The sequence below is a fragment of the Amblyraja radiata genome, chromosome 32 (assembly GCF_010909765.2).
Source record: "Amblyraja radiata isolate CabotCenter1 chromosome 32, sAmbRad1.1.pri, whole genome shotgun sequence".
NCBI lineage: Eukaryota > Metazoa > Chordata > Chondrichthyes > Rajiformes > Rajidae > Amblyraja > Amblyraja radiata.
This window is the reverse complement of record NC_045987.1, coordinates 26,189,562-26,216,663: the sequence shown is the minus strand read 5'-3', so window position 1 is coordinate 26,216,663 and position 27,102 is coordinate 26,189,562. Positions and strand designations below refer to the sequence as shown.

Here is a 27,102-nt window from a genome sequence, read left to right as displayed (position 1 = left end):
AATGAGGGATGTCACTGTGCTCTTTGGGACCTGCAATGCTGCAGAAATTGTTTTACATCCTTCCTCCAGATCTGTGTCACGACACAATCCTGTCTCGGAGATCTACGGACAATGTCTTCATGGCTTGGTGTTTGCTCTGACATGCACTGTCAACTGTGGGACCTTATATAGACAGGTGCGTGCCTTTCCAAATCATCTCCAATCAATTTAATTTACCATTGGTGGACTCCAATCAAGTTGTAGAAACATCTCAAGGACAATCAATGGAAACAAGATGCATCTAAGCTCAATTTTGAGTGTCACTAGACCAAGTGGGAGCCGTTGGGTCCCGTCCCCTCAACGTATGGTTGCCGGGGGGGGGGGGGGGGGGGGGGAGGCCTGCGGCGTCACACACACACTAATCACCCCCACACACACACACACTAACCACCCCCACACACACTAACAACCCCCCTTGATATTATATTAATATTATTTTACCCCACCGTCGCCCTGTCCATTGACGCATAACCCCCAACTCGTAGGCACGCCTAGAGAGGGATGGGGGTAGAGTGGTGGGGAGAGTGGGGGAGGAGGAGGAGAGAGGGGGGGAGAGAGAGGGGGGGGGTAGAGGGGGGTGGAGAAAGGAGGGAGAGAGAGAGAGGGGGGGAGCGAGAGGGGGGGAAGAGTGGAGAGAGGCCGGGGAGGGGAGAGGAGGGGAGTGGGGGAAGAGGAGGAGGAGGGGGGAGAGGTGAAGGGGGGAGAGGAGGAGGAGGGGGGGAGAGGGACCCGACCAGAGACGGACCCGACCAGAGGCGGACCCGAGAGCTCTAACACAGGGCCCGACTTGCTCGTTCTTGGAAACAAGATGCATCTAGGCTCAATTTTGAGTGTCACTAGACTAAGTGGTACCCGTTGGGTCCCGTCCCCTCAACGTATGGTTGCGGGGGGGGGGGAGGCCTGTGGCTTCACGCACACACTAGCCACCCCCCACACACACTAACACCCCCCTTGATATTATATTAATATTATTTTACCCCACCCTCGCCCTGTCCACTGACGCATAACCCCCAACTCGTAGGCACGCCTAGATAGGGATGGGGGTAGAGTGGGGGAGGAGGAGGAGAGAGGGGGGGAATGGGGGGAGAGGGAGTAGGAGGGAGGAGAGGAGGAGGGGAGAGGAGGGGGGCAGAGAGGAGGAGGGTGGGCAGAGGAGGAGGGGGGAGAGGAGTAGGGGGAGAGAGGGAGGGAGGGAGGAGGAGAGAGGGGGAGTGAAGGGGGGCAGAGAAGGGGGATTGATGGGGGAGGTGGGGAAGAGAGCGGGTGGAGAGGGGGGGAAGAGAGGGGGGTAGAGAGAGGTGGGGTAGAGGGGGGTGGAGAAAGGAGAGAGGGGGGGAGAGAGAGGGGGGGAAGAGTGGAGAGAGGCCGGGGAGGGGAGAGGAGGGGAGTGGTGGGAGAGGAGGGGGGAGAGGAGGAGGAGGGGGGAGAGGAGAAGGGAGAGAGGAGGAGGAGGGGGGGGGAGAGGGACCCGACCAGAGACGGACCCGACCAGAGGCGGACCCGAGAGCTCTAGCACAGGGCCCGACTTGCTCGTTCTTCACTCGCAGCGCAGTCTTCAGCTATGATCAGAAATTAATCTGATTTATGTTTAGTGGGTAAACTGGCATAAGGAGCTGACAGTTGAATCTTGTATTCAGCATTGTTGCCAATAATGTGTCCTCCTGACCTGTTCGACACTTAAAGCTGAGTTTTCTGTAAATTTGATGGGCCGATTTTTGAATAACGGGGGGAGGAAAGAGGGGTTGGGGGTTGACGTCACTCGCAGTGCAAGCAGACGCAGCGCGAGCAGATGGCAGGTGTGATGTCATCAGCGTCATCCATTGTGACGTTATCATAGAAAAACAGGCTTTTTGATTTCAAAGTTTGATTGGATTAGTGAACATTTTCATGAATAACTCAAGAAATAAAGCACATATTTTTCAGATAAGACGACTTCGGACTCCAGGGGGTAAATCTCTACCCAAATATGTAAAGATTTTACCGTCAGCATGTTGTCTTTTCGAGAAGATGTGACAGCAGAAACAAATAAATACACACACACTCACACATGCACACACATCCACATACAAGATCAGTTTTATAGTTATAAGGATAGCAAAAGGTCTGAATACTTATGTAAATGTGATATTTCAGTTATTTCTTTTTAATTACTTTGCAAAAATTTCTAAACACCTGTTTTTGCTTTTTTATTATGGGGAATGTATGTAGATCGATGATATAAAAAAAAGAATTTAATCCACTTTAGAATAAGGCTGTAACGTAACAAAATTTGGAAAAAATGAAGGGGTCTGAATACTTTCTGAACAAAGACATGGCAGACCAATTGAATAACTGGTTCTGTCTTCACTAAGGAAGACATAAATAATCTGCCGGAAATAGCAGGTGACCGGGGGTCAAATGAGATGGAGGAACTGAGGAACTTCCAGGTTAGCCGGGAAGTTGTGTTAGATAAATTGAATGGATTAAAGGCCGATAAAGGCCAGATAGGCTGCATCCCAGAGTACTTAAGGAAGTAGCCGCAGAAATAGCGGACGCATTAGTGATAATTTTTTTTAACTCTTTAGATTCTGGAGTAGTTCCTGAGGATTGGAGGGTAGCTAATGTAAGGGAGGGAGAGAGAAAACGGGGAATTACAGACCAGTTAGTCTAACATCGGTAGTGGGGAAACTGCTAGAGTCAGTTATTAAAGATGGGATAGCAGCACATTTGGAAAGTGGTGAAATCATTGGACAAAGTCAGCATGGATTTATGAAAGGTAAATCATGTCTGACAAATCTTATAGAATTTTTCGAGGATGTAACTAGTTGAGTGGATAACGGAGAACCAGTGGATGTGTTATATCTGGACTTTCAGAAGGCTTTCGACAAGGTCCCACATAAGAGATTAGTATACAAACTTAAATCACACGGTATTGGGGGTTCAGTATTGATGTGGATAGAGAACTGGCTGGCAGACAGGAAGCAAAGAGTAGGTGTAAATGGGTCCTTTTCACAATGGCAGGCAGTGACTAGTGGGGTACCGCAAGGCTCAGTGCTGGGACCCCAGCTATTAACAATATATATTAATGATTTGGACGAGGGAATTGAATGCAACATCTCCAAGTTTGCGGATGACACAAAGCTGGGGGGCATTGTTAGCTGTGAGGAGGATGCTAGGAGGCTGCAAAGTGACTTGGATAGGCTGGGTGAGTGGGCAAATGCATGGCAGATGCAGTATAATGTGGATAAATGTGAGGTTATCCACTTTGGTGGCAAAAACAGGAAAGTAGACTATTATCTGAATGGTGGCCGATTAGGAAAAGAGGAGATGCAACGAGACCTGGGTGTCATGGTACACCAGTCATTGAAAGTAGGCATGCAGGTGCAGCAGGCAGTGAAGAAAGCGAATGGTATGTTAGCATTCATAGCAAAAGGATTTGAGTATAGGAGCAGGGAGGTTCTACTGCAGTTGTACAGGGTCTTGGTGAGACCACACCTGGAGTATTGCGTACAGTTATGGTCTCCTAATCTGAGGAAAGACATTCTTGCCATAGAGGGAGTACAGAGAAGGTTCACTAGACTGATCCCTGGGATGTCAGGACTTTCATATGAAGAAAGACTGGATAGACTCGGCTTGTACTCGCTAGAATTTAGAAGATTGAGGGGGGATCTTACAGAAACTTACAACATTCTTAAGGGGTTGGACAGGCTAGATGCAGGAAGATTGTTCCCGATGTTGGGGAAGTCCAGAACAAGGGGTCACAGTTTAAGGATAAGGGGGAAATCTTTTAGGACCGAGATGAGAAAAACATTTGGAATTCTCTGGAATTATCTGCCACAGAAGGTAGTTGAGGCCAGTTAATTGGCTATATTTAAGAGGGAGTTAGATGTGGCCCTTGTGGCTAAAGGGGTCAGGGGTATGGAGAGAAGGCAGGTACAGGATACTGAGTTGGATGATCAGCCATGATCATATTGAATGGCGGTGCAGGCTCGAAGGGCCGAATGGCCTACTCCTGCACCTATTTTTTATGTTTCTATGTTTCTATGAATGCACTGTACAATTGTCATTATGGCTTTACTTTTTTAACTGAGAAATGGAAATTGAAGATCCCAGTGCCGCTTTGCAAAAGTATTAACAAAGAGTAAAATTGAAAAGTTAAACTGTGACACCTTCATTTTCTTAGTAATGAGCTACTCAGATGTTATTTTTAAAGCTAGCTTCTATTCTTACGGTTCATTTATTTTAATCTTCCAGATAATTACAGTCATATCAAAATCTTTCCCCACTGTATATGGCTCATCTGTTTGTAAACCACTCATATACTGGAAGGACTTGCCTTCAATTCTTTGAGGAATTGTCTTTTCAATGAGTTTAAACGCTGTGATTATTAAAAATAATCACCAAATACATTATGATGCTGCATACATCAATTTGTAATTTCTTACTTGGGCAACTATTAACAAGAAAATCTGTAACTATAAAATGTTTTTGAATGTCTTTCTGCCTAGCAAATGCACAAAACTTTAATTCCTTTATACATTTATCAGTTTGAAATATTTGGAAAAATACTAAATAATTCAGAAACCAGAAAACAAGTAAAATGAAAAAAACCCAATCTCTCTAATTAAGAATTTAATGCACCTTTATTCTAGTAATAAGATGGCGATGGTACATTTGAGCTATTAATGGTATGAAGCTTTTAATATCACAATTGATATTAGAGGTCAGAGTTATACTGTTTACTGTTACACAAAATAATAGCTCCCGGAGGTATTTTTTCTAGACAAGACACATGAAACCTTCAAGATATATTAGAAAATTAAGGTTCAAGCGTGAGTGAGGAACTGAAGGATCTAATGCTTAATCAAAAATAGATCTAGAAAAGTCACTGTCATTGAACGTTGCATGGACATGGTGATCTACATCCCGGAGTTTCAAAGAAAGTGGTTTAAAAGATGGTGGATGTTCTGTTATCATCTTTCAGGGTTCTATAGATGTTGTAATTATTCCAATGGATTAAAAGAAAACAAATGTTTCATGACTATTTATGAAAGGAGGGAAGTGAAAACAGAGAATGTTAGCCTAACATCAGTGGTGCGAAATGCTGAAATTTATAATGAAAGATGTAATAATAGAGCAATTTAAAGAGAATAATAAGATTCAGCAAAGCCAACATGGATACAGAAAGGAGAAACTGTGTTTAACTAATCTACTGGAAATGTTGTGATTAGAGAACAGATAAGGTGGGATCAGCAGATGTGGTGTTTTTTAAAGGACTTTGGTAAAGCTCACATAGGAGATTCGCCTATAAGTTTAGAGCATGTTGGAGACAGACAACCAACATGTAAGGGTCTCGACCCGAAACGTCGCCTATTCCTTCGCTCCATAGATGCTGCCTCACCCGCTGAGTTTCTCCAGCATTTTTGTCTACCTTCGATTTTCCAGCATCTGCAGTTCCTGCAAAGTGTGGGATTAAATGGATAAATTAAATGGGTGGCAGTTTATGATTAGTAGGGTCCCTCAGGGATTCGTGCCTTGGTCCTAACTATTCACAATCTGTTTCGATGGGATTGGAAGAGGGACGAAATGTCACATGTTCAAGCTTGCCGATGATATGAAAATTAGCTGGTGAATGCAGAGGAGGATGTAAAGAGACTTTGGGGGAGGTGAAAATTGGGAGGATTGAATTAGTTTGTAAGAACATGGTATGTGAAATATAATGTAGAAAATGATGTGGTGAATTGAACAATAAGTCAGAGTATTTATTAAATGGTGAAAGATTGGATTGTGTTGATGTTCAAAGGGATCTGGGGATGCTGGTATATGTCAAGGAAAACCAACATACAGATATGGCAAACGAATAGCAGGAAAAATGGCATGTAACTATGAGGGTTGTATTACGGGAGTAGGGAAATTTGATTGCAGTTGTATTGGAACTTGGTCAAACTGCGCGTACATATTGTGCACAATATTGGTCTCCTTTGCTAATGCCCCTGTCCCATTTAGGAAACCTGAACGGAATCCTCTGGTGACCTTGCGCCCCACCCAAGGTTTCCATGAGTCGCCAGAGGACACTTGCCTGGAGAGCCTCGACCGAAGCGTGAGCTGCATTTACTGACCAAAGATTCTACAGGATCTTTGCTACCGACCGCACACACACACACACACACACAAGCACATCGCGAAGATGGGGGCCAGGGACAGCGGAGGAGCGCTGTCTGCGCGATGAAGAGGAAGTAAACAGCTGCTACAGAGCACGGTAAGTCCTTTAGAGAACACGGGAGGGAGAGAACGGAAAAGAAGGGGAGAGAAGGACAGATAAGGGGACAGAGAAGGGGAGAGAGAAGGGGAGAGAGAAGGGGGGAGAGAAGGGGGGAAGAGAAGGGGGGAAGAGAAGGAGTGGAGACAGTTTTAAGAAGTTTAATAAAGTTAGTGGGCATTTTACCTTCCGGCTGATCTTCTAGGTCCTGAAAACCAAACTCCAAACTTTGCTGAAAACTCCAATGAGCCAATCAAAATGGCCGGTCAGCGAAGGAGATTGCCTTCAACTGCCTGTAAGTAAATAGCAACCCCACTCCACTGGCTTCGACCAAACGGCAACCAATTTTTAGTCGAGGCCGGTTTTGTTTTTTTTGAAATAATGGCAGGAACATAGAAGAAGCCTCGACTATGCGGAAACCACTTTCCACTATTAGGGAGAGTGACCAAAACCTCCGGGAACCTCACGGAAACCTTGGGTGGGGCCCAAGGTCTCCAGAGGTTTCCGTTCAGGTTTCCTAAGTGGGACAGGGGCTTAAGGAACTACTTGCCATTATACAGCAAAGATTCACTGGAGTGGTTCCAGGGATGGCGGGTTGCTGTATGAGGAGAGGCTGAGCTGACTGGGGCGGCTCTCTCTAGAGTTCAGAAGAATGAGATTCCATCATAATGTACAAAATTCCTAAAGGATTTGACAGGCTAGATGCAGGGAGGGTCTTTCTCATGGTTGAGGAGTCGAGGACAAAGAGTTACACTTTAAGATTAATGGCACCTTTACACGGGGCGACTTGACGCAAGAGTTAACCAGAGTTCAACATCGTGGGAACCTCGTGCGATAACAGTGCGGCATTCGTGGACCACCGTGGACCACCGTAGCGCTAACGGCAGGTCATCGTGTAACTTGGTCACTCGGGAGAAAATTAAAGAAAATTTGAATTTCTCCAAGAGTGACTTGTACACTTGTGGTTGAGTATTGCAACATTATATGAACGTAGTGGCCAGTGCGATATCCGTGCGATATCCGTAATAACTCTTGCGGGTACCGTGGGAACTCCTGCGAGCGGTGAACCCGGAAGCTGGACAGAGGGGACAGAAGGTGATTACAAATTATCTTCAGTGGGATTGAATTTAAAAAATAAATAAAAATAAAGATTTACATCCGCATATGGACATCAACTTATTCATGAGTTATGTTAATGAGATTCAAGAAAATAACTATAATCTTTAAAAGGGACTTTAAAAGGGACTTTACTGAAAGGTTACGCATTTTTATGGTCCGTGAGATATTTTTCACATGTACTTCTTTGAGAGATACAGGTCGGAGTCCTCGGGTCCAGGGGTCCGGAACGCTACCAATCAATGTTGTGCAGAGACCCGTGTAAGGAGTGAACTGCACATGCTGGTTTAAACCGAAGACAGACACAAAAAGCTGGAGTAACTCAGCGAGTCAAGCAGCATCTCTGGAGAAAAAAAGCTGATGTTTCGGGACGAGACACATCTTCAGACTCAATTCCGATTAGGATGTCTGAAGAAGGGCTCCGATTCGAATCGTCACCTATTCTTTTTCTCCAGAGATGATGCCTGACCCGCTGACTTACTCCAGCTTTTTATGCTTTTCTTCCCAGATCTGACTTACCTGCTGAGTTACACCAACATTTTGTGTCCTTCTGTGCATATTAACCAGCATTAACCAGCGTCTGCAGTTCCTTTAGACATTACATAACTTCAGATTTTAGAGATATAGCGCGTGGGAACTCCTGCGAACGGTAAACCCGGAAGCTGGACAGAGGGGACAGAGGGTGACTAAAAAAGGTGGTCTCAAAAGGACACATGGGAACATGTGTCCTTCGAGGACGTCCCACCTAATTGTCATTGTTGGATAATCTTTTTAACAGGAACACTTGCAGAGATGGCTCCCAGAAAATCTCAAAGGAAGGGGGTAAAGCGGGTCAGAGATGTTTTTGCCATGCAGGAGAATGAGGAGGAGACGCAGCAAGAGAGACAGGTGGAGAGGCAACAGGAGATGCCACAGATAACACTGCCTGTGGGCTCCTTGGAGCAGGGAGAGGGTGAGCAAGGTGCAATTCAGATTGCCTCCCCAGTAGCCGTTGTAGGAATAGCCTCTACAGACGTAAAGGGAAGATGGCAGAAGGTAAAGTCATATAACTTCACCAGGGAACAAGAGGGGGAACTTGTAGAATGGTTCCAATTTAACGAGATTCTGTACGATAAATCCAGAGAGGATTATAGAAACAGGGAGAGAAAAAGGAACCTGCTGGAGACGAAGGCTGCCGAGTTTCCCGAGTGCTCATGTGAGTTTATATAACGATATATAAGTTCATCAAGAGGAGAACCATTTAATGTTATCCAAGATTTAAAAACATACATTGCTATTGATGTAAAAGTGCTGTGTTTGCAGTTAACTTAAATTTCTCTTATAAGTCTGTCTGTCTGCCCTGCAGCTGCAAAGTAAAAAAGTCGCAGTATAAGAATCGCCTGAGGCCAAGTAGCGGAGGGTGATTGCTATGCGCAACCCTGGTTCCAGTGCTTTTCTCATTACAGTGTCAGTCTTCTTCAGCAGAGGTCCCAAATTATTCATTTGTGTCACGTGTAGTTCACGATGTTCATTCAAGATTTAACGCGACAGCTCGGGAAACGGCCAAGCCACTCGCACGAATAACATAAATGCCGAGTACCGTGGGAACTCTTTATCTACTGCCGTTATATCGTGCGAGACTCGTGCTGGACCACGACCTCTTCACTCTGGTGACATCTTGCGTCAACTCGCCCCGTGAAAAGGCCCTTTAAGGATTATGTCTTTGGGACTGAGATGACTAAAGGTTTCTTCACTCAGAGAGTGGTGAACCTTTGTGAGGTGCAATCATTGTGTTCATACATTAACAGAGATTAATTGATTTCTGGATATTAAGGGAAAATGACGCAAAAGTAGGAGATGGGCCATCGATAAATATCAGAACAGGTTCAAAGGACTGGATATTCTATACTGGCTCCTATTTCTTATGTTCTAATCTTTCATTCATAATGTAGGTCGATACAATTTATATCTAAAATGTCAGGTACATTGGCAGAATAGGTAATTGTCAAATGCATTTTTCAACACAGCATGGTTGAAAAATTGATCAGGTGAATGCCTAGTAAATTTATTTTGGTGCTGTCAGGATTGAGATGATTGGATTTATAATAATCCAAACAGAAAAAAAGCTAACTGAACGTCAGTTTCCTTTCTCATTTGAAGGATGGCATCTGTTAACAGTATTATTGTTTTCTCAATACTGCACCAAAATATCAACTCAATTGATGGGAAGTGCAATTTGAAAATAGGATAGTTTTTATATTGGATAGGAAGGAAACAATTGAATAGAACTATATATTTTATCAAATTATAAAATTTGCACAATGCTGATCACATTTTCTGCAAGGTCCAAAATTATTTTCTCAATTCATCTTTCAACCATTTTCTGTTGAGAATGACAACACTCAATGAAGAAAAACGTAACCTTAAAGAAACTGCACTTCATCTTCCAGCCAGGTCCATCAGTCAGTGAATTCAGCAAAAAAAGCAACAGTGACTCAATGGGTTGGGCAGCATCTCTGGACAACATGGATAGGCGATGTTTCGGATTGGGATCCTTCTTCAGACTAATTGGAGTGGGGGGGGGGGAAGAAAGCTGGAAGAGAGTTTTGGACGGGACAAAGCCTGGCAGGTAATAGTTGGCAGGTAAAGTAATCTTTCCTGGTCCCAGCACACTGATGCAATTGTAAAGAAAGCACATCAGCGCCTCTACTTCCTGAGAAGATTACTGAGAGTCGGTATGTCAAAGAGGACTCTCTCAAACTTCTACAGGTGCACAGTAGAGAGTATGCTGACTGGCTGCATCATGGCTTGGTTCGGTAACTTGAGCGTCCAGGAGCGGAAAAGAATGCAGAAAATTGCGACCACTGCCTAGTCCATGATCGGCTCTGACCTCCCCACCATCGAAGGGATCTATCGCAGTCGCTACCTCAAAAAGGCTGCCAACATCATCAAGGACCCACACCATCCTGGCCACATACTCATCTCTCCGCTGCCATCAGGTAGACGGTACAGGAGCCTGAAATCTGGTACATCCAGGTTCAGGAACAGCTTCTTCCCCACAGCCATCAGGCTATTAAACTCGCCATCAAACAAACTCTGAACTATAACAGCCTATTGCATTTTATCTGTTTAGTTATGTGTATATATATAGTCTATGCTATATAGATACACTGAACTGTTCTGTATTTATGCTTACAATATTCTGTTGTGCTGCAGCAAGCAAGAATTTCATTGTCCTATCTGGGACACATGACAATAAAACTCTCTTGACTTGACGCCTTGGATACAAGTGAGGGGGTTTTGATTGGCAGATGGTTGGAAAAAGGCCAGAGCTGAAAAGATAGGAGGTGTTTGAAAAGGATGTAATGACAGAAGAGATGTGAAATGTGAAGCCAGACAAAGATATATAGGTGGAAGCGGGCGAGGGGTGAGGAGAGGGGGCTGTGGGGAATGGGGGCAGGTTTGTGGTAGATATGGAAGTGCATCCAGGTGGGGCACAGGAAATTGGGGGGTTGGGGATTGATTTGTTGGTTGGTTACTGAAATTTGGAGAATTCGATATTCATACTGTTGGGTTGTAAGCGACCTATGCGGAATATAAGGTGCTGTTCCTTTAGTTTGCGCATGGCCTTGTTCTGTCAATTGAAGAGTCCCAGGGCAGAAAAGACAGAATGGGAAGGGTAGTTAAAATGGTTAACAACCAGGAGATTCAGTAGGCCTTGGCGAACCGAGTGTACTTGTTCGGTGAAATGGTTGCTTGGTCGAAGCTTGGTCACGCTGATGTAAAGAGGCCATGTCAGGAGAAGAGGTTAAAGCAGGTGCATGTGAACCTCTATTTTACTTGGAAAGGCTGCTGTGGTCCATGGATATAGATGAGGTTGGAGGGATATGGCCAGTTGCTACATTTCCTGTGGTTGGAGGGCAATGTACCTGGAGAGGGGGTGGTTTTGGTGCGAAGGTATGAGTGAAATAAGGAGTTGCAGGGTGTGGTCTACAGAAAGTAGAAAGGGGTGGAGTTGGGAAGATGTGATAGGTGGTGGAATCACATTGCAGGTAGTGGAAATGTCATAGAATAATGGGTTAGATGCGTTGGCTGGAAGGGTGATAGGAAAGGACAAGGGGAACTATAACCTTGTTCTGTCTCGGGGGAGGTTGAGCCAGAGTACAACTACGGAAATCAGAGGAGACACGGGTGATTGATCCATCTAAAACAGCAACAGGTTTTAAACTGAATAAGGGGGGTGGGGTGTCAAATGGGATAGTCGAGGGTGGAGTTAAAGGGAAAGAGAGTAAAGGGATGGTTAATGACCCCAGAATTAACGGGAAAGGAAGCTCACAAAGGGATAGGAGAATATGGCCAAGTGTAATAGGGATCGATGTGAAAAGTGAGATGCGTAAGGAATTAAAAGTAATGTATATGAATGCGCGAAGTATAAGAAGTCAAGTAGATGAGCTTGAGGCTCAGTTAGAGGTTGGTAGATATGAAATTGTGGGGATTACTGAGACGTGGCTGCAGGAGGATCGGGCCTGGAAACTTAATATTCAGGGTTATACATCCTATAGAAAGGACAGGCAGGTGGGCAGAGGAGTTGGGGGGGGGGGGGGGGGGGGGTAGCTCTGCTGGGGAGGGATGGAATTCAGTCCCTTGCGAGGGAAGACATAGGGACTGACTAGGTAGAGTCACTGTGGATTGAGTTGAAGAATTGTAAAGGCAAGAAGACACTAATTGGTGTTATTTACAGACCCCCAAATAGTAGCCCGGATGTAGGGTGTAAGTTGCAGCAGGAGTTAAAACTGGCATGTAACAAAGGTAATGTCACTGTGGTGCTGGGGGATTTCAATATGCAGGGAGACTGGGAAAATCAGGTTGGTTCAGGACCCCAAGAAAGAGAGTTTGTAGAATGCCTACGAGATGGATTCTTAGAGCAGCTTGTAATGGAGCCAACCAGAGAAAAGGCAATTCTGGATTTAGTGAAGTCAGATATGATAAGAGAACTCGAGGTAAAGGAACTGCTTGGAGGTAGTGATCATAATATGATTAGTTTTAATCTGCAATTTGAGAAGGAGAACGTTAAATCAGAAGTGGCAGTGATGCAGTTGAACAAAGGGGACTATGAAGGCATGTGAGGGGAGCTGGCCAAAGTAGACTGGAAAGGGATCCTAGCAGGAATGACGGTGGAACAACAATGGCAGGAATTTCTGGGCATAATCCGGAAGACGCAGGATCATTTCATTCCAAAAAGGAAGAAAGATTCTAAGGGGAGTAGGAGGCAACCGTGGCTGACAAAAGAAGTTAGCGATAGAATAAAACTAAAAGAAAAGATGTATAACACAGCAAAGAGTAGCCGGAAGTCAGAGGATTGGGAAACTTTCATAGGACAACAGAAGGAAACAAAACGGGCAATACGGGCTGAAAAGATGAAGTACTAAGGGAAGCTGGCCAGGAATATAAAGAAGGACAGTAAAAGCTTCTTTAGATATGTTAAGGGGAAAAGAGTAGCAAAGTCAAATGTGGGTCCCTTGAAGGCAGACACTAAGGAAGACACAAACAATCTCCCAGATGTACTGGAGGACAGAGGATCTAAGGGGGTAGAGGAACTGAAAGAAATTTTCATTAGGCGAGAAATAGTATTGGGTATGCTAATGGGACTGAAGGATGATAAATCCCCTGGGCCTGATGGTCTGCATCCCAGGGTCCTCAGGGAGGTGGCTCTAGAAATAGTGGACGCATTGGTGATCATTTTCGATTGTTCAATAAATTCAGGATCAGTTCCTGTGGATTGGAGGATAGCTAATGTTATCCCACTTTTCAAGAAGGGAGCGAGAGAGAAAACGGGGAATTACAGACCAGTTAGCCTGACTTCGGTGGTGGGAAAGATGCTGGAGTCAATTATTAAAGAGTTAATAATGGGGCATTTGGATAGCAGTAAAAGGATTAGTCCAAGTCAACATGGATTTATGAAAGGGAAATCATGCTTGACTAATCTTCTGGAATTTTTTGAGGATGTGACAAGTAAAATGGATGAAGGGGTGCCAGTGGATGTAGTGTATCTAGACTTTCAGAAAGCCTTTGATAAGGTCCCGCATGGGAGACTGGTGACTAAAATTAGAGCACATGGTATTGGGGGTTGACCGTTGACATGGATAGAAAATTGGTCGGCAGACCGGAAGCAAAGAATAGGAGTGAACGGGTCCTTTTTAGAATGGCAGGCAGTGGCAAGTGGAGTGCCGCAAGGCTCGCTGTTGGGGCCGCAACTGTTTACCATATATATTAATGATTTGGAAGAGGGAATTAGGAGCAACACTGGCAAGTTTGCGGATGACGCAAAGCTGGGTGGCAGTGTGAACTGTGAAGAGGATGTTAGGAGGTTGCAGGGTGACCTGGACAGGTTGAGTGAGTGGGCAGATGCTTGGCAGATGCAGTATAATATAGATAAATGTGAGGTTATTCACTTTGGCGGCAAAAACAAGGGGGCAGATTATTATCTCAATGGGGTTAGGTTAGGTAAGGGGGAGGTGCAGCGAGACTTGGGCGTCCTTGTACACTGGTCACTGAAAGTTGGCTTACAGGTACTGCAGGCAGTGAAGAAAGCTAATGGAATGTTGGCCTTCATAACAAGAGGATTTCAGTATAGGAGTAAAGAGGTTCTTCTGCAGTTGCATAGGGCTCTGGTGAGACCACATCTGGAGTATTGTGTACAGTTTTGGTCTCCTAATTTGAGGAAGGACATCCTTGTGATTGAGGCAGTGCAGCGTGGGTTCACGAGATTGATTGCTGGGATGGCGGGACTGTCATATGAGGAAAGATTGAAAAGACTAGGCTTGTATTCACTGGAGTTTAGAAGGATGAGGGGGTATCTTATAGAAACATGTAAAATTATAAAAGGACTGGACAAGCTAGATGCAGGAAAAATGTTCCCAATGTTGGGCGAGTCCAGAACCAGGGGCCACAGTCTTAGAATAAAGGGGAGGTCATTTAAGACTGAGATGAGAAAAAACTTTTTCACCCAGAGGGTTGTGAATTTATGGAATTCCCTGCCACAGAGGGCAGTGGAGGCCAAATCACTGGATGGATTTAAGAGAGAGTTAGATAGAGCTCTAGGGGCTAGTGGAGTCAAGGGATATGGGGAGAAGGCAGGCACGGGTTATTGATAGGGGACGATCAGCCATGATCACAATGAATGGCGTTGCGGCTCGAAGGGCCGAATGGCCTCCTCCTGCACCTATTTTCTATGTTTCTATGTTTAGCAGCGAATAAATCTCTGGAGAGAAGGAATAGGTGATGTTTCGGGTCGAGACCCTTCTTCAGATCAGATCAGGACAAATCATGTTTATTAAAGAAAGGAACATCTCGGACTTGATTGGAAAGCCTTGTCTTGGGACCAAGTGTGAAGGAGATGGAGAAATTGAGAGTAGGAGGTGGCTTCTTGCAAAAAGCAGTGTGAGAGGAGGTGTAGTCTAGAGATAACTGTGGGAATAAGTGGGTTTATAGTAGACCTCAGTCGATAGTCAGACCCTTGCTTTGGCGGCATAGAGTTCAAGAAGATGTCAGAGATTGTCAAAATGAATTTGAGGGTTGGGTGGAAGTTAGTAGTAAAGTTAATAAAATCAACAGGTTCTAAATGGGTACAGGAGGCAACTCCAATGCAGTCATCAATGCAGCGGAGAAAGAGTTGGGAGTATGGTGCCAGTGTACATTTGGAACAAGGACTGTTCGATGTAACCAACACAAAGCCAGACATAGGTGGGGCCCTTTTGAGTGACCTTCAATTTGAGGGAAGTGAATGGCGTCAACAGAGAAGTTGATGACGCCACTTCTGATATAACGTTATGTATCACAAAATACTGCATGTCTTGTTGGCCATTCCAGCTTTCTCCTTAGCATTTTGGTTTCAGTTCACAACTGCTTTGACCTGCATTTCATTGATACAAATACATCGATAGATGCTCCTGAACACATCATCAGTGATGTAACCTGGGGTCATTGGGTGTTTCGGATCTTTCAACATCAGACACCCTCACCCAGGCGACCCAGCCATGGTTGATCAGACCACGACTTGTGTTCAGGTGGCATTCGCTCCTCCCCATGGACATCCTCTCCTGATCCAGAGCCATCCCGAGGCCTTCTCCGCTGCCTCTGTGGTGTTCTTGATGGCCTTTCTCCTCGCCACTCCGTTTATGCCCAGTGCACTCAAGGCTTTGTAGAGCGATTGCCCAGCAAAACCTCTGCAGCCAACCTCGATGGGCATACACCTTGCCTTCCAGCCCTGCTTGCGGCAGTCTACGACCAGCTCTTCATACTTGGCCATCTTCCTCTCATAGGCCTCCTCCAGACGGTCCTCCCACGGCACAGTCAGTTCCAACAAGACGATGTTTTCGGTCGCCTCTGAGACCAGGAGGATATCTGGCCTCAGGGTGGTCGTGGCAATGTGCCGTGGGAACTTCAGCTGTACGTCCTCGTCGAACTGATGCCAGACTGCCGTCTTGCAGGCCTGAGGCCATTTGACTCGAACCTTCTCCGGAGAACTGTTCCGAGGGACTAGTTGCACCACTTGGAGGCTTCGGGCTCTATGGGGTGATTCCGGGCCCGGCTCCTCCTGCGTCTCACCAGGTAAAATACCTGTGCGTTGTGACACTCCCTGTCCCTGCAAACACTTCATCTGGGTCTGGTGAATCGTCAGGCCTCGGCTGTTCTTGCAAACCTTTCCACATCTGCATTTGATACTCATAGTCGGTTGTCCATTGCCATTAGTCGTTAACCTTTGATCCGTCAAATTGAGGTGCTCATCCTCCCCCCCTCTCGGGCACCCCTGGGGGTTTTTTTCCATGTGATTTTCTGTAGCGTGATTTGGGTCTCCTCCTCTCAGAGGATGCGGTTTGGGCTGCCAACCCGCCCCGCCCCGGTTGCCGTCTTTCCGAGCTGTCCACGTAGTAAATGAAACCCTTTGACCCGACCTGTCCATATTAACAATTTGTCATTCTGGACTAATCCTTATTGCCTGCATTTGGTCCATAACCCTCTAAACCCTTCCTACCCAAATATTTGTACGTCCTTTGAAAGTTGTAGTGGCATCTGCTCCTATAGCTTTCTCTAGCAGCTTGTTCCAGATATGGACTATCCTCGTAGTGAAAAACTCTAATCCTCGTAAAATCCTAATCATGTGCCGGCTGTCTTCGAGTCAGTCCTGACAATCCTCAGCCTCCACAATGTTGGCTGCTCCTCATCACAACCCCTTCAGGTGGGTCCCCTAGGCCTAGGAATACCTTTTGGCCATTTGGAGCAACAAGGGGTTTCAGTGAATGGGGCAACAGGAAGAGAAGCAGCAGAAACTGCAGCGGCGATTCAGATTCAGATTCAGAAAACTTTATTGTCTGTCGTAACAGAAAATCTTCTTTGACGTGGCTCAGAACTAACTGAAGACCTAGCCTGTGGTTGGGCTCAAGTCCAGGTCTGTGTGTGTTGTCCAGATAGCTTAACTTGCTAATATATGGAATCATATCAATTTAATCAATTTATATCCTGCCAATCCAGATGAATAGCTGCAGAGCCATGTGTATATATGTATTTGTTCAATGTCTATGCAAACATCATATATTAGTATGGGGAACAAATAATTAAATTTTGAGTGGAGTGCATTTAAAACTAAAGTTTACAACTAACAATAAACAATAAAAATAAAGTTTACAGCGATGCAGATTATGAACCTTTAATAAATAAACATAAGATGTAAAATCAAAATATCAAATGACCAGAAATCTGTTCATTCTAGTTGTTAAGTAACATTTGACAGCGATGGCATGGCAGGTGATATGTTTAGAGATACAGATTGGAAACAGGCCCTTTGGCCCACCGAGCTCAAGCCGCCCAGTGATCCCCGCACACGAACACTATCCTCCACAGCCGAGGGACAATTTACAATTTTACCAAAGTCAACTAACCTACAAACCTGTTCGGCTTAGGAGCGTGGGAAGAAATTGGAGCCACTGGAGAAAACCCCAACGCAGGTCACAGGAGAACATACAAACTCCGGACAGACAGCACATGTGGTCAGGATCGAACTCGGGTCTCTGGTGCTGTAATGCAGCAACTCTACCGCTGACTACCATGCCGCCCATAACAATATGTTGTAGCTACAGCAAGTGAGACGATGTGGTGACAGATTCCCAGCATTAACATTTGTCTGCACCTCAAGGAACGTGGTTCCGAGCTGTTGAATACTATTCTCGGCTGTGGATATTACAGGGCACCTGGGAGGAAGATCGTCCCTAGATAATTTGATCCAGGAAATAAAATCATACTACTATGTCAGGGTGTGGTTTGTATTTGAGTAGTGGTCAGATTTAAAAACAACCTGACTGTGGATCATGCAGGTGTGGAGGCTTTGGATGTTGTCATGCAGGAGCCATGGCCTTTCATCATGTCCAATTGAAACAAGGCACTTGTTGTCAGTACAACTATGAGCAAACACTGTAGGGAGGGTGGGAAAATTGACAATTGCTCGATACCACTAAAAAGGGGTTGGGGTGGGTAGTGGTAAGGGCGAACAAGAAATATCATAGTGCTGAGGGTGATATATAGTCAAGGAGATAAATAGTTGTTAAGCAATTGTAACTGAAACTCCTGCAGGTTGTGCACGACCTGTTCAAACATCTTCTAAACATAACTCTGTCTGCCTCCATCACCTCCTGTGCTTGTTTCGGATGTTGACCACTCTCTGAGTGAAAAGCAGATCGCACCTCTCACCATAAACCTATTGTAGCGGCCTGGACGAGGACAGGAAAAGGCCAGACGCCAGGCAGGTTCAAACAGTAGTCTTTAATCACACAGTGAGAGCACACACCCCAGAGGGACCATGGGAAACCCCGTGGCAGACCAACGCCCCTGTCCCTCAATAGCCGAGGGGGATGATCCAAGGAGTGGCCTAACCCCCAGAGACCGCCACAGGACCCCCCCCCCTAAGTACCCGAGGCACGAAACGGACAGGAGGGTGTACACGATGGCCAGCCCGGGTGCATACCATGCCCGGCACAGGAACAGGCAACTGACCAACAGGTGCAGAGGACGGAGTAGCCACAGAAGGAGGTACCCTAGACGGAGGGCACCCTCGCTCATGGGGCTGCGCTACCAGCACCGGCTGATCAGCCGCGCAACCGAAACAGTCTCATGCCGACCCCCCATGTCCAGGACGAAAGTAGATGAGCCATGCTCTAGGACTCGGAAGGGACCTTCGTATAGCCGCTGGAGGGGTGTCCTATGAGCATCCCTGCGCAGGAAGACGAACTGGCAGTCCTCCAGAGCAGAGGGAACATGTGGACTGAAGGACCCATGACGAGACGTGGGCACCGGCGGCAGCTTGCCCACCGTTGCAGAGCGTCCGAAGGCTGCTCCACCAGGCCCCGTGCCGGCGGGATGAACTCCCCGGGCACCGTCAACGGAGACCCATACACCAACTCGGCGGAGGAGGAGGCCAAGTCAATGTTCAACCTCCTTCCACAGCCCGTGCCACATGAAGCGGGAGGCTACCAGGGCCAATGTCGCTCGGATGGAGAGATGAGCAAGTCCGTGGAGCACCTAAAACACCCTGCGCCGCCAGGCGAAGGGGACGATGGGTCGCGGAAGTCCAGTGGAGACATCGCCCCCAAGAACACAGACAACGTCCTCCAACTCCAGGCCCGAAACTGCCCAACAATAGGGGCCATGTCCTCATCAACCAGCTGAGCCAGGGCGGAATAATTAATACCCTCAGCGACTTGGAGAATCGCGTGGACTGCAGGTCGCTATAAGGCGTCAGCCACCCTGTTGTATTTGTCCTCAACGAAACGGATGGAGGTGGTGTACTCGGACACATACGCCAACTGCCTCTGCTGCCGGGCAGACCACGGGTCTGAAACCTTGGCGAATGCGAAGGTTAGCGGCTTGTGATCCGTAAATGCAGTAAAAGGCCTCCCCTCCAGGAAGTAGTGAAAATGGCATACGGCAAGATACAGGACAAGAAGCTCGCGGTCGAAAGCGCTGCAACAGCGCTGAGCACCACTGAGATGCCTGCTGAAGAAGGCGATTGGCCACCAGCATCCATCAACGAGCTGCTCCAACACTGCCCCAACCGCAACCTCAGAAGTGTCTCCCGCCATGGCGGGGCATCCTCTCGTGGGTGGACGAGCATCGTGGCCCCAGCCAGTGCCTCCTTAGCCCTCTCGAATGCCCCTGTTGCTTCGTCGAACCACTCAACCTCCCTGCGATGACCAGCAATCAGGTGGAAAAGCGGACACATGATTGCGGCCGCTGCCGTCAAGAAGCGGTGATAAAAGGTGACCAATCCCACAAACTCCTTTAGACCCTTAACTGTGGTCGGACGGGGGAACCTGCGGACAGCGTCCACCCTGGCCGGCAGAGGCACCACCCCGTGGAGTTATGCGGTAGCCGAGGAAGTCGATAGATGTCACCCCAAAACGGCACTTAGACGAGTTGATGGACAAACCAAAATCGCTGAGGCAGACACAGCCGACAGAGATGAATGCAGTGATCCTGCCGCGAGTGACTGGCCACGAGTATGTCATCCAAGTACACGAATACCAAGTCCAGGCCGCGGCACACACAGTCCATAAGCCGCTGAAAGGCCTGCGCAGCGTTCTTCAAACCAAACGGCATTCGTACAAATTCAAACAGTCCAAATGGCGTTATAATGGCTGGTCTTCGGGATATCGTCGGGGTGGATCGGAATTAGGTTGTACCCCTACACGAGGTCCACCTTGGAGAACACCGATGCTCCAGGCCAGATGGCACTGAAGTCCTGAATGTGCGGGCCCAGGGTACCTGTTCGGCGACGGTCGCATCATTCAGGCGACGGTAATCCCCACACGGGCGCCAGCCCCCATCCAGCTTTAGAGGACCATGTGGAGCGGTGACTGCCCATGGGACTATCGGAGGGGCGCATGATGCCCATCGCCTCCATCAGGCGGAACTCCTCCCGAGCCAGACGAAGCTAGTCTGGCGCGAGACGACACGCCCGGGCGTGCACAGGCGGTCCGGTAGTAGGAATATGGTGCTCCACCCCGTGCTTGGGGGTGGAGGAGCAGAAGTAGGGGTTCGAGGATGTCCGGAAAAGCCGCCAGGATGTGCGCGAAAGTCGCATCCTTGGACGACAGGGCCATCAGGGCGCGATACGGGATCACCAATGCGGAGGAAGACCGGCTCCAGCGTGACGGAGTGCACCAGGCGCCGCCGTTTGACATCCACGAGCAGTAAATGAGCTCGAAGGAAGTCGGCGCCCAGCAGCAGCTGGGAAACGTCGGAGATGACGAACTCCCACGAAAAGCAGCTGCGGCCAAAGTTGAGGGAGATGGTGCGAACTCCGTAGGTGCGAATAGCACTCCCGTTTGCCGCGGTGAGGAAGGGGCCCCGTTTGTCCGCACGGATGTCATCGATGGAGGGAGGCAGAATGCTCACTTCCGCACCAGTGTCCATGAGGAATCGACCTCCAGTGCGGCGATCCCAGGCGAAGATGCGAAGAATATTGTCGGCCGCCGATGGAATCACTGACGACCGGCCCCTTTGTTTCCCGGGAATGAACAGGGTGGGCGACATTGCTTTGCTGCAGCTCCCCAGCGACGATGATAATAGCACCAACCCCCGCTGCTGGCGTCTGGTGGAACTGCAGGCGAATTTGGCTGGGTTGAACACCAGCGACCTCTGCTGGTGTTGGGTGGAACTGCAGGCGGGCCGTGCTGGAGAGACGTGCCTCCAGTGGAATGCCCGATGGCGGCCGGATTTTGCCGCGGGGGCAGACTGGGAGCAGCGGAGACGCGGTGGATAGCGGCCCGACCTGCTCTGAGCCTCCTGACGCCATGGGAAGGACGGCCAGCGCTCCCAGGTCCCGCTGGTGGGACATCCACAGCTCATCGGCGTGCTCGGCCAGCGCCTACATATCGGTAAAGGGATCCTTGGCGAGCTGCAGGCGGATGTCGGGCGGGAGCTGCTGCAGGTAAGCAAATTTAAGTAGGATACAAGGTTCGTGGTCACCCATTAGGGCGAGCATGTCCTCCAGGAGGGCAGACGGCCGGCGGTCGCCCAGGCTGTCCATTCGGAGAATCCGAGCTGCCCGCTCAGATTCACTAAGGCCAAACCTCCTGATAAGGAATTCCTTAAGGCCCCTATATTTGTTAGTTAATGGGGGGTTCTAAGGTAAGGCTTAACTTGCCTCGCAGTCGCTTGGTCAAGCGCGCTGACCACGTAATAGTATTTCATTTCGCCCACAGTTATCCCTCGCACAGCAAATTGTGCCTCTGCCTGCTGGAACCAGATGTCAGGCTCTTCGGTCCACAGAGTAGGGAGTTTAAGTGCAACGGCGTTGCTATCCATCACGATGTGTGATGAATGGCGGGGTCACCAGTTGTAGTGGCCTGGATGAAGTCAGGAAAAGGTTCAAACAGTAGTCTTTAATCACACAGCGAGAGCACACACTCCAGAGGGACCACGGGAAACCCCTTGGAAGACCAACGCCCCTGTCCCTCAATAGCCGAGGGGGATGATCCAAGGAGTGGCCTAACCCACAGGGACCGCCACACTATGCCCTTAAGTTCTAGACTCCCCTGTGCTTGTAAACACTTCTGACAGTCTATCCTATCCAGGCCCCTCATACTTTCATGAATCTCCTTGAGGTCAATTCCGAGCCTTCTACATTCCATTGCGAATAAACCGAATTATCCAATTCCACCTTATATCTTCAGCCCCTCCATTCCATTGTACATCCTGGTTAATCTCTTTATTGTCTGGTGTGGTGACCAAAACAGCACATAATACTCTACGTAATACTTTTTTAAAAGACATATGGATAGGTACATGGATAGGAAAGTTTTAGAGGGACATGTGACAAACGCAGGCAGATAGGAATAATGTAGATGGGGCACCTTAGTCAGCATGGGCTCGTTGGGTCGAACGGCCTGTTACCGTGCTGTATGACTATGCAGTCTAACCAGTGTTTTGAACATTCTGGGCCAAAGGTCCTGTTTTTGAGCAGCTGTACTCTTTTTGTGCAATTGCCACATGATTTCCCAAGTAGACACAAAATGCTGGAGAAACTCAGCGGGTGAGGCAGCATCTATGGAGAGAAGGAATTGGCAATGTTGCGGATCGAGACCCTTCTTCAGAGCTCTTGTACTCAATGCCCCCACCTTTGAAGGCAAGCAGATGCCTATTTCATGACTATCTCCCTGCGCTGCCACTTTCAGGAAGCTATGGACTTGCACCTCAAGATCTCTCTCCACATCAATACCTTAAGGTTCCCCCAGCTACTCTAAATGTCCCACCAGTATTTGTCTTCCAAATGCTTTACCTCAGACACCTAGATTAGATTCTATTTGCCACAACTTTCCAACTGATCTATGGCCTGCTGTATCCTTAGCCTGAGCGATAGATATAGGAGGAAGGGGGCCTCCCCGATATATGGCTTTACATTTCACACCTCTTCTCTCTTTATCTGACTCCATTTTGTATCGGTTTAACTGTAGAAAGTATCCTGACTGGTTGCATCATGGTTTGGTGCAGCAATTCCAATGCACAGGAATGCTAGAGGCTGAAAGGAGAAGTGAACTCAGACCAGTCCATCATGGACACAGCCTCCCCATCATCAAAAGCATCTGCATGAGGCGCTGCCTCAAGCTGTAGAAATAAGGAACTGCAGATGCTCGCATACACAAAAGTACTGGAGTAACTCAGCGGGTCAGGCACCATCTCCGGAGAACATGGATAGGTGACATTTCGGGTTGGGACCCTTCTTCAGACTGAGAGCCTCAAGAAGCCAGCATCCATCATCAAGCCTCTCCACCATCCTTTGCTCTCTTCTTGCTGCTACCATCGGGCAGGAAGTACAGAACCCTGAAGTCGTCACACCACCAGGTTCATAAAATTGACCGGCACAACCTTGACGACAGAACACTATGAACCACATCTTGCACTACCGTGGACTTGTTTTCTAACAGTCTTTTACATATTACTGTCTTTCAAAATGTATGTAATTTATGTATAATTTATGTTTTGTCTCAGTCTGTGTGCCTGTGGTGATGCTGTTGAAAGCAAGATTTTCATTGTTCCTGTACATATATGACAAGATTTCCATGACAATAAATTCACCTTGACTTGACTTGATCATATCAAGTCACTTATATATAGAGACAAAAAGGGCCCAGCATAATCCCTGCGCTTCATCACTCGTTACCGATACCCAGTTAATAAAAAGTCCAGCCATTCCTACCCATTGCCTCCAATCACAAAGCTGATTTGGATCCAGTTTGCTAACATGGCTCTGATCCTTGTCTCTTGCTAATAGTTGATACGCTGTGTAATTTAGGAATGTCATTTATTGTGTCAATAGTACTTAACGTTCTTACGTAAATAAATATTAAAATAGGATAGCTCATAGAATCTATTAATATTGATGTAAACAAGTAGATCAATATAAATGGGCTAATTCTTTTGATATCTGTTTACTTGGCCCCAATGTCACAACACAATACTCATGATGCAGTTAACTGATGCTTTCCATCAATGCACAGATTACAGGACTTCAATGGTAGCAATTCAGTTATTTGACTTATACCCCTATAATTGCAGTTTGAGGAGCAATACAATCTGTTTCTTCAACCTTAGCTGTATTAGCGTTCTTAAGTATATTAGCTCTCAGATAGAATCCAGGCAAACATTTCAAATATAGCCTGACACTTGCTGACAACAAAGTCAAATTAGCTTTGAAGTTCGAAAAAATCTGTTCCGCATATTTAAATGATAATAAGGATGCAGGAACATATATTTAGGAAAATGGAAATTTAAGATACATCTCTGCACTTACTGAGAGACGTTTTTTTTAAATGTCGGATCAATCAAACGAAGTGTATCTCTAATGACAGCCACTTTAACTTCTTCATCCACAGGACTAGGAACATATTCAAACACTCCTGGAGCAATCTGTGAAATAAACAACACTTAATTTTGCACACTGCAAAGTCTTCAGAAATCTCACATGACATTGCAAAAGCTTTTAGATGTTTTGTGCTGTTTTTCTCACATCACATCTGAGAAAAATGTTTATCAGTTAAGCAACAGCTTTAGTGCAATCTGTAGGGTAACATTTCAGAATTAACACTTTCATTAAGTACTGTATGTAGTGAAGCATGTAAATAAAACATAAAACAGCCAGCTTAGGTAATAAAGTCACCAACTCAGCTTTTGAAAGCTCCAATTTTGTTGTTTACAGAGTAATTAATTTATAAATTGAAATAATAAAATGATTCTGTTTTATGGAGGGAGGGAGGGATGAAGCATTAATCTCCATTACGTGTTCTTTCCGCTTCCTCTTCCATTAGCAGGCAACATTAAAACACAATATCCCTCCTGCACAGCTTCTCAGTTTATACTTTATATAATGTTTGGGACAAAGACCCATCATTTATCTATTTGCCTCTGTACTCCACAATTTGCGATTTGTAAATATAAAAAAATCACGTGGTGAAAGTGTAAATTGCCAGATTTTAATAAAGGCCATTTTTATACATTTTAGACAATAGACAACAGGTGTAGGAGTCGGCCATTCGAGCCATGTAGAAATTACAGCAGTGTTTATATATAGTCCCCCCATTTCAGGGCACCATAATGTTTGGGACACAGCAATGTAATGTAAATGAAAGTAGTCATGTTTAGTGGGTACACAAAAATGCTGGAGAAACTCAGCGGGTGCAGCAGCATCTATGGAGCGAAGGAAATAGGCAACGTTTCGGGCCGAAACCCTTCTTCAGACTGATGGGGGACAGACTGATAGTCATGTTTAGTATTTTGTTGCATATCCTTTGCATGCAATGACTGCTTGAAGTCTGCGATTCATGGACATCACCAGTTGCTGGGTGTCTTCTCTGGTGATGATCTGCCAGGCCTGTATTGCAGCCATCTTTAGCTGATGCTTGTTTTGGGGGCTAGTCCCCTTCACTTTTCTCTTCAGCAAATAAAAGGCATGCTCAATTCGGTTCAGATCGGGTGATTGGCTTGGCCACTCAAGAATTTACCATTTTTTAGCTTTAAAAAATTCCTTTGTTGTTTTAGCAGTATGTTTGGGATCATTATCTTGCTGTAGTATGAACCGCCGGCCATTTCTGAGGCATTTGTTTGAACTTGAGCAGATAGGATGTGTCTATACTTCAGAATTCATTATGCTACTACCATCAGCAGTTGTATCATCAATGAAGATAAGTGAGCCAGTACCTTCAGCAGCCATACATGCCCAGGCCATAACACCCCCACCACCGTGTTTTACAGATGAGGTGGTATGCTTTGGATCTTGGGCAGTTCTTTCTCTCCTCCATATTTTGCTCTTGCCATCACTCGGATATGTTAATCTTTGTCTCATCTGTCCACAAGACCTTTTTCCAGAACTGTGGTTGCTCTTTTAAGTACTTCTTGGCAAACTGCAACCTGGCCATCCGATTTTTGCGGCTAACCAGTGGTTTACATCTTGCAGTGTAGCCTCTGTATTTCTGTTCATTAAGTTTTCTGTGGACAGTGGTCATTGACAAATCCATACCTGACTCCTGAAGAGTGTTTCTGATCTGTCAGACAGGTGTTTGAAGGTTTTTCTTTATAATAAAGAATAGAGAATTCACACCGGAAATTGGAGGAACAGCACCTCACCTGGGTTGCTTGCGTCCGGTTGGCATGAACATTGAATTCTCCCAATTTTGCTAGCCCTTGCTGTCTCCTCCCCTTCCTTAACCCTCGAGCTGTCTCCTCCCATCCCCCCGCCTTCGGGCTCCTCCTCCTCCCTTTTTCCTTCCTTCTCCCCCCCACCCCCCATCAGTCTGAAGAAGGGTTTTGGCCCGAAACGTCGCCTATTTCCTTCGCTCCATAGATGCTGCTGCACCCGCTGAGTTTCTCCAGCATTTGTGTGTACCTGAGAATTCTTCTGTCATCAGCTGTGGAGGTCTTCCTTGGCCTGCCAGTCCCTTTGCGATTAGTAAGCTCACCAGTGTTCTCTTTCTTCTTAAAGATGTTCCAAACAGTTGATTTTGGTAAGCCTAAGACTTGGCTGATGTCTCTAACAGTTTTATTCTTGTTTCTCAGTCTCATAATTGCTTCTTTGACTTTCATTGGCACAACTTTGGTCCTCATGTTGATAAACAGCAATCCAAGTTTCCAAAGATGATGGAAAGACTGGAGGAAAGACGAGGTGCTGAGAGTTCTCTAATACCTGCATTAAGGAGGCAATTAAACACACCTGAGCAATTACAAACGCCTGTGAAGCCATGTGTTCCAAACATTATGGTGCCCTGAAATGGGGGGACTATGTATAAACACAGCTGTAATTTCTACATGGTGAAAGCAAAATGTATAAAAATACCCTTTAATAAAATCTGACAATGTGCACTTTAACCACACGTGATTACAAATCTCAAATTGTGGAGTACAGAGGCAAATAAATAAATGATGAATCATTGTCCCAAACATTATGGAGGGCACTGTATGTTTCATGATACATTCCAAACAGAATGTTCTACTGGTATTGTTCATGCCACTTTACTGTTGCTTCTTCCTGAAATCTCAACTTGCTGTTTGATAATTATTTTATTTTGACATTGCATATTACTACATATGAAATAAAATATAACAAAAAATGTAGTTCATTAAAATTATTTAAATATATAAACAGATAGTTTAAGAGTCATTTTAAATTATATATTTTTAGCTGTTAA

General features: G+C 46.3%; 1 protein-coding gene across 1 annotated transcript in view; it reads right to left on the bottom strand.

Annotated features, from left to right (window-relative positions):
• Positions 1–27,102, bottom strand: part of ttll11 (tubulin tyrosine ligase like 11) — a 287,291-nt gene that overhangs the window by 118,265 nt on the left and 141,924 nt on the right. Inside the window, exon 6 of the mRNA XM_033049264.1 lies at positions 24,216–24,331. Within this exon, the coding sequence (XP_032905155.1) occupies positions 24,216–24,331 (116 nt within the window). The remainder of the gene's footprint in view (positions 1–24,215; positions 24,332–27,102) is intronic.